The sequence below is a fragment of the Rhagoletis zephyria genome, unplaced genomic scaffold (assembly GCF_001687245.7).
Source record: "Rhagoletis zephyria isolate East Lansing unplaced genomic scaffold, Rhagoletis_zephyria_1.1 Rzeph_scaffold_01621, whole genome shotgun sequence".
Taxonomy (NCBI): Eukaryota; Metazoa; Arthropoda; class Insecta; order Diptera; family Tephritidae; genus Rhagoletis; species Rhagoletis zephyria.
In genome coordinates, this window is record NW_016158705.1 from 14,881 (window position 1) to 23,631 (window position 8,751).

Sequence of the window (8,751 nt, forward strand, 5' to 3'; positions counted from 1 at the left end):
AATTCAACAGGATTGAATTGCCGTGCAACTTCGTCTCTTGGACCGCAGCTATTAATATTCCATGCCTTCCCATAAAGACAGTTATCTCCTCGATCTTGCTCTGGAGTCCGTTACAGTTAAATTGTAATTTGTGTGCCTTGGGAGACCGATGTGTGGTGTTAAAGACCTAAACGGGGTTAGATCGCCGAAACAACAGCCCTTGGTCGGGTAAAACCCGAGTCATTCCGGTACGTAGAACCGGCTGTCGTGGGAATGCAACTAGCTGCTGATTGTTCGTGCTTTGTTAGGCAGATGCACCCGCTAATTGGACCTAAACTAACCATGATTGTAGTAGATAAAACAAAGATTTTGTGGTTGTTTCGATTTTTTTATTTTTAGATTAAGTTTATTCCTTTATAAATTCAATTTAATCCACCTTTTAAAGTTTGCTATTTGAAAAATCAACAAAGTCTCAGAAACTAATACCGAAGCCTTTTACTTAAGATACCCTTAATTGTTAAGTGAAAGGGGTAAGGTTTATAATGCGAACATATTGCTCATTTACTTCAATAGTTTCATAATCCAAAAAATATAAACTTTGAGTTGAGTATGCAGAAATTACCGCAACCTCTTCTTCTATGTTGTGGGAAAATTTCATAGCTGTATCGATTACCAGTATCTCACTGAAACAAAATATGCGGACAGGTCTGCAATTCATTTCCGAGTGAATTTCAACCCGATTTCAATTGGAATTCAAAGCGAGTTTTATTGAAATTCGCTCGGAAGTGAATTGCAGAACTTGCCTGATGTATTCATTTTTACTTGGAAGTACACCGCCCGAACAAAGTATTGGCACAGCAAATTTTTCATAATATATGCAACAATTTTTATTCTAATATTTTTTTGCCAATTTCGTATAAAAATATGGTTTGTTCAACAACAAAAAATACAAAAATATAATTCCTAAGCTTTGTGCGATACTCGCGAAAATTCAGCAAATTTTCATCAAAATTTTCAACTTTTTAATCAGATTTTTGAGAATTTTTTGAGTATGCAGTTTTGCAGCCCAATAAGTTCTAGTAATAAAATGCAAGTTAGGAGTTAGTCAAAAATCGCGTTGATTTTTGAGTATTTTTTTTGTTGAAGGTGTTTTGCATTTTTTCCATATAAAGTATTTTCGAAAAAAAATTGTTGTATGGAAGAGACTGCGTGGAAAAAAATGCCAAAAATCAACGGTAATTCCTTCCTACTTAAATCTTGCACTTTATTATAATAAAATTCATTGGGCTACAAATCTGCATACTCAAACAAATTCTAAAAAATCTTCTTACAAAATTTAAAGTTTTCATGAAAATTTGCTGAATTTTCGCGAGTTTTGCACAAAGTTTAGGAATTATATTTTTATGTTTTTTGTTGTAGAATGAAACATATTTTTATACGAAATCAGTGGAAAAATATTAGAATGAAAACTTTTGCATATATTGTGAAAAATTTGCTGTGCCAATACTTTGTTCGGGCGGTGTATATGTAATTTCAAAACTTTAAAGCCGTTTTTCTCAAGTTTTAATTTTTTGAGTCATGACACTACTGAAGTAATACAAGTATACATATAAGTGAGCAACGGCATTGTTAAAGTCTCCTTTTCAAATTTCAACTGCTGCCTATATAGCAGAAAAAATGGAAATGACATCCAAATATGTATAAATAGTGTTACATTCTAAAAATGCGGCTAAGTCAAACCTTAGTATTCTTTTTAGGATAATTCATAAATTATTTCAAAAGGAAATTGTTGAATTTCTTTTCAACTTATGTATGTCTAACTGTTTAACAATTGGGGTCAATTACTGAATCCATCGTAATCCGATCTTTCGTGAAAATTGGGAAAAAGTTATCACTAAATCCGAATAGTTGACGAGCGTAGTATACGCTTTGAATACATCCGTTTCATTTTCGTAGATCTCACGTAAATTGAACTGCGACGGATTCAATAAGATACCCAATTACCGCGTTCTTCGTACAGTTGTTAATACTTACAGACTTGACTTGAGTGAAGAAGATTCTATGAAATCATTATAACGATAGTTCCAGTCAAAAAGGCTTTTTAGTTTTAATTTTGATTAATAAAATTAGCACATATTTATTTTTAATTTCAATAGAAAACCCCGTTTAGGCTAAATAATAAGTTAGAAAGCATTACTGTGAACCAATGTATAAGAATGTGTAGCTTCGCCTAAGCAGTTATAATATGGTATCTGGGTTGTGCTAGTGGATCGACTTATTTTGAAATATTATGTCGCTATTTTTACATCTTTTGTATAGCAATTAGTACAAATTAAAGTTATAATTTTTTGTCTTGTATGTACAGTTAAACAATAAAGTTTAGGTACAGCGATTTTTTAGCAATACGGGCAACTGTTTTTTAATTATTGTATTTTTCGCAATTTTTTTATAAAAATATGGTTAATTCAACAACTGAGACCCCAAAAATCCGAGCTCAAAACCTTGTGCAAAATTAAAGAAAATTCTGCAAATTTTCACCAAATATTACACTTATTAATTACACTCTTTAGAAAAAANTTATTGTATTTTTCGCAATTTTTTTATAAAAATATGGTTAATTCAACAACCGAGACCCCAAAAATCCGAGCTCCAAACCTTGTGCAAAATTAAAGAAAATTCCGCAAATTTTCACCAAATATTACACTTATTAATTACACTCTTTAGAAAAAAACTGAGTATGTTGTGGAATTAACCATATTTTTATTAAAAAAATTGCGAAAAATAAAATAATTAAAAAACTGTTGCCCGTATAGGAAAAAAATCGGTGTACCTAAACTTTATTGATTGACTGTATGTATATTGGGATATTTTTTCAATTGAATTTTCATGTAAATAACAGAATCTACACGGCATTTTGCTGGTTGTTTCATTTCCTGATTTATTTCAGAGATAATATTCATTCATTGCCCTTAACTGCAATATATCTTCGTAATTCTTATTTTTCGTTTGTTCTCCATGTTCTCCAAACTCCCATAATTATACGAATTGTGTGTATGTGTAACGGAAACAAAAGAAGCCCCGCGTTCGTTCTAAATTTTCTGTTTTCCTATTTATGGGGCAGGACTTACTTTCTAAGAACACCCCCACCATATTAGCAAATAACATCTATTTACTCTACGTCCATAGTAGCATCATCCATTGGAGTAGCTTTTTCATGTTCTTTGTCAGCATTCTCGCCATTCTGCTCGCTCGATCCTGTCGAATTGGCATCTTTCGCAGGTGCTGGTTTCGCAGCTGGTTTTGGTTTGGGACGATTAATCACCGAATTGACGCACGAATTCAATGTCTGTACTTCATGGCGTATGTCGGCCACTTTGACGGGGCTGTCGTGCATTCGCGGTGTCTGTGTAAACTTGTTCATGTGGCTATCCAGCCATTTCTGCGCTTTATCGGTTGCCTCAGAAATGTTCAAAAACTCGGCCTCAGTTAGGTGATCATACTTTGCGGCGCCCTTTTTGAACTCATTGATAGCACCTCGAGCCACCTGTATGCTGTGATTTAGTTCATCGAAAGCAGCTGGAGCGTTTTCATAATCGTTGGCGCGTTCTTTAATTGGATCAGTTTGGGCATGGAGACCCTTTAGTTTGTTTACATAAGTTTCACGATCACAATCCTCTCCCTCCTCATACAACCAGTTTTCGAGATCATTAAGTTGAGAACAAATTGCTTCGCGATCTGCTTCCAGTACATAGCGCTCAAGTGAACCACCCTAAAAAATACAAATGTGATAAATATTTCAGTAGAAACCAGTTATTTTGTGAAATGAGAATCCCCATACACTGTATATCGATGGCTCGAGTGGAAGATCGACCTATATCGGTAGCCAGTTTGAAAACGCCTTAACTCCGACAATTTTTCGACAACGCCCTACTATTCCAAAATTTGGTTGAAAAACGCTCTATTTTATAATTTGATTGAAAAACGCCATGTCTCAGAATTCGGTTCAAAAACGCCATATCTCAGCTGCCGATTCGAAAAACACCCTATCTCAGCACATTTTCAATGTGTTTTCGTTTGAGATAGGGCGCTTTTGAACCGGATTCTGAGATAGGGCGCTTCTCCAGCCAAATTCTGAGATAGGGTGTTTTCAATAAAATTCTGAAATAGGGCGTTCTTCAATCAAATTCTGACGATGGGAGTTCCTGAAAAGGCTGTCGAGATAGGTCGATCCTCTACCCATCGATATGTATATTTATGCACAAGGTGGCGCAGAATTAATCACCCTTCTTCTTAGTCAACTCTTTCTTTGGGGCTACTTCAAGTCGTGGGCTTGTGCCAACAAGCCTCAGAAAATCGCAGCCCTTAAGGAGAATATTCGACAGAAAGGCGAACAGTTATCACCGGAAATCTTGCGAAGTTATGGAAAATGTATCAATAGTGGTCACTTGACGGACATCATTTTTCCCAATTAACAGAAAAAATTGTAAAGGTCCAACTAAAGATTTCTTTCACTCAAAATAATTTTTTTTTAGAAACAAATTTATTCAAAAATAAAATTTGGTTGATTAATTTTGCGCCACCTTGTATAAATTAAAGTTGCAAAAGTGATGTAAGTCGATGACGGATATCACCTTTTCCACTTAACAGGAAAAATTTTAAAGGTTCAAATGAAGATTTTCATCACACAAATTCTATTTTGTTATGTATTTAGTAAAAAAAGGTATTCAGAAACAAAATTGGATGATTAATTTTGCGCCACCTATACATATGAATCAGATAATTACCAAAGGGAATAAGTCAGCATTTTCCTGATATGGCAATTTTTGATGCAGTTCAACAAAGCTCTTTTAAACGAACCGAGCTGCATCAAAATTGTCGTATTGAGAAAATGCTGACATAAATATTATCGTGGTACTTAACCGATTCATATATGAAAAATTCATAAAAACATCTTGAATTTTAGAAAGTGACCACCAAGAATAGATGTTTTTTACCGAAATATTGAACTTATTGATCTAACATATTTCAAGTTATTACGAACTTTTAACTATCCTCGCTTTGCTTTGTTTATGACTAGNAACCACCAAGAATAGATGTTTTTTACCGAAATATTGAACTTATTGATCTAACATATTTAAAGTTATTACGAACTTTTAACTATCCTCGCTTTGCTTTGTTTATGACTAGGGCTCGGAATCTCATGCACTAAAAAATCGAAAACATGCGCATACAATATGCACTCAAAATTCAAAAATATGCGCTTTAAACAAGTAAAATATGCAATAAAAAAGAGTTTCCTAACATTTTATTGCCGGTACAAAAATAAATGATACATGCATTTTAACAAGAAAATAACGAAATCAATTTACTTCAAACGGCCATACATATTTATGTAGAAAATTTGTTTATAATCACACAGTCAGTTACAATCTTATGTAAATAGAAACACTGACAGTTTAATACAAGACGGATCTATAAAAGGTGGTGTTACCGGAGCCGCTATTTTCACGGCGAATTTGTACCTTTAGTCAAAATTATGTGTTTGTTTTAATTTTGTTTTGAACTGATTGTCAATGTGCGTATAATTTCTTTTTGTTCTTCCAACACCACCTTGTATAAATTCGCCTTGGTTTAATAGTTTGAGAAATTTTGCCATTTGGATTCCACAACTCGTGCAACCTACAGCCATTTGGCGGCTTTAATGAATGCGTCATATAGAGATAGGCAGCTTCACTCTAAAACATTCTGCAGGAATGGCTTGCAGAGGGTCTTTAGCCGTATCCTTGCGAGGGCTGGAAGTGTTCGACTGTATCTTTTAAGTCGGTCATCGCAACTGCGACAGAACCTGTTGAAAGGCAATCCAATCCTTTCAGCATGTACCCCAACGGGCCAGTCAGGGTACTGCACACTGCAGCAACTTTGTAGGTATCTTCTTTGCTATTCTTAAGAGAACTTTGGTTTTAAGTGGGTCGTAGGACACCCAGAACTGCCAGGTAATCCTGTACGGTTCCACCTCTACTTGGCCTTCGAGTGATAAATTTCGTTAATTGTTACTTTTCTTTCTGAGCGAGGCGCTCATGTCCACCGCGAGTGACACATTCAGTACGGAGCCGCACCTTGCTAGTTCGTCTGCTGCCACGTTTCCGTAAATGTCCCTATGCCCCAGGACCCAAATTACGGTAAGGGGTATAGGCCAGTTCTCTCCTACAGTATTCCACTAGTTGAGATCCAACAGAGGTAGAAGAGAGTGCATTCACAGCAATTTTTTTGTCGAGGGGAATTTTTTTGTCAAGAGATTTCATTTCATTTATTTCGCACTAAATTTAAATGGTTGTAATCATAAAAAGTAAAAATATGCAAAAACCACATGCATTTATTGTAAAATATACTAAAATATGGGCAAGAAATATGCAAAATCAGATATTTTTTTGCAAAATATGCAAAAATGTGCTCTAACGATTGAATGCCATTTTAAAGGAAATTTCATGATTCGTGAGATAACTTAACCATTTCCATTTGAAGATGTCCAATAAAAACATGCATTTGCATGAGATTTCGAGCCCTATTTATGACCAAACAACAATACTTAATAATATTTTGTTTAGTGATCGGCCAAGCTTCTCCTTCGTTTTGTGGTGTGCGTCTTGATGTTGTTACACAAACTAATTGAAGATATTCAAGCAGTTACTGGAATCCGAATGAAAGGGAATTCGGAAATGAATCTAGATCTGATTGAATTTCATTTTGACGTTCTGAAAAACGAAATATCTCTTAATTATCGAACTCGGTTTGTATTCACCGTAAAAATGAACTTTACAGCTGGGATCTGTAAATTTAACAAAACAATGAAACTTTTAGTAAACTACCCAGAAGATAATTTAGGTATGCCTTGTTAAGTGAAGCCATTCTAAAAGGCTTACCCAAGAATAGCTGAACAAAGTGCTTACCGTCAGGCTTTTCTTATTTACAATTTACGCGAATGTATAAGTTTATTATTTAGCATTAAAAATGAATTTTAATATGCAGTAAATCAAATTAATATGAACTTTAAGTAATATTATAATTTTTATGAATTAAAGAAGCAGCTTTAGAAAACTGCCCCCTCCACAAAGGCATTCATAGGTTTGTCCCAAAAAAGCCGTTCTGAAAAGCGAAAGAAGAAGTCCTTCAACTTGTGCCACACCATACAAAAATTAAAGGAATGCGAAGTAGAAGGCCTCTTGACTCTCAGGAACGCCTTTCGGAAGGGCTTTTAGCCCCTGAAATTATCTACTGGGTAAAAACAAAGAAATGCGTGTTTTAAGTGCTTTTGCTATTTTTTTTTTTAACCAAGACTTTTTGGAGTACAGTCTGCCCACAATGAAGAGCTATTGGGGCAGCATTCACCAGCAATCCTACGCACGATACATATTCCAGTTTTTTTTTTGACACTTTATCGAAAAATAGAATTTAATGTTTGACATTTGACGAATCACACCCTATACGCGAGAGAAACATTTTGGAACCATTTAATAATTTTCTTAGCTCTGGAGATATAGGACATTTTAGCGCCCGGATTATTCTTTATCTTGGGGACTATGGAACTGCTGCTTTTCTTATTTACTTTCTCTTTTATCACTGCAGCCCGTTAAGGCCACGAATTCTTTTTTTCTTATAAGCCTTTGACTAAAAAAGGTTTACCCTGAATATCTACTCAACGGGCTGTTAACTAATTTATGGGTCTTACACAGCTTTCTTATTGAAAGAAAGCAATTTTTCTCATAATTTTCTCACCCAGCGTGTTTCGTCCTTTTAATTGTGACTTACAGGCGTATTCTGCACGTTATCGAAAATTTTGTGACCGGAAAATTTTATTACCAAAAAATGTTACCAGTTCTTGTCACCGCGATTCTAGGTACGTTGGTAATACAGTGAAGCTATGAAGATTTGTGGAAATTCTTGTATTGCAAATTTCACGGGGCAATATTTTGTTACCAGCTTATGAGATGGTAACCAAATTCACCGATTACAAGAGAGCACAGTATGCGAAAAAAGTTTAAAAATTGACAGACACTTTGATTACCGGTTACAAAATTTATGTTACCAACGCAGAATAGACCTGTTATTAAAGCTTTCATCAGTATTTTGTCCATGTTATGCTTTTTTAAGAATTTAAAGCGATCGCAAATTTTCTTGACTTGCCTAAACAAAGATTGTTGATATGTATAATTTTTCATCCCCAAATTTAAGCAAAAACAATAAAATATTAGGAAATGGAATTTCTGGTGGCAAAAAACGTATTACACAATATTAAATATTGCTTGTAAATAAATTTACTTAATGTTTTAAAAGCTTCAATTGATTAAAATTAAATTGATCAAAAGCGTACATTGATGAATTCATTGTGTACAAATACAAGTGAGATATCTTAGCAATAGACGTCATCCTGGGCCACAGCTGCGATCATCTGTTTTTTAGAGTTGCTTATTTTGGTCTAAAGTGCGCTTTTTTGACCTGAGTTGCATTAAATAGTCTCTTAAAACTTGGTAGTATTTGTTGTTCAAATGGTAACATATATGCCCAAAAACTTGAAAAATATTAGATGATTGCTTTTTAAAAATGCTATTTATAAAATTTGGTTTTGATTGCGACATTAGAAATATTCAGATTATAAAAGTTTTTCACATATGTTTTAAGATTTTAAAGCTTTTAAAATGTACGGTAGAATGCAACAATGTGCTTGAATTTGTTTGCTTCTTCGTCAGCTTATTCGTTTGCAGACTAGAAAAATGG

At 34.3% G+C, this 8,751-nt stretch overlaps 1 protein-coding gene across 4 annotated transcripts in view; it reads right to left on the minus strand.

The window, feature by feature from the left end:
* Positions 1-2,916: 2,916 nt before the first annotated feature.
* Positions 2,917-8,751, minus strand: part of Hsp110 (heat shock protein 70Cb) — a 92,338-nt gene continuing 86,503 nt past the window's right edge. For all 4 annotated transcript variants that reach the window (XM_017618405.1, XM_017618402.1, XM_017618404.1 and 1 more), the window contains one exon: positions 2,917-3,748. In XM_017618405.1, the coding sequence (XP_017473894.1) occupies positions 3,149-3,748 (600 nt within the window). In that variant the 3' untranslated portion in view covers positions 2,917-3,148. The remainder of the gene's footprint in view (positions 3,749-8,751) is intronic.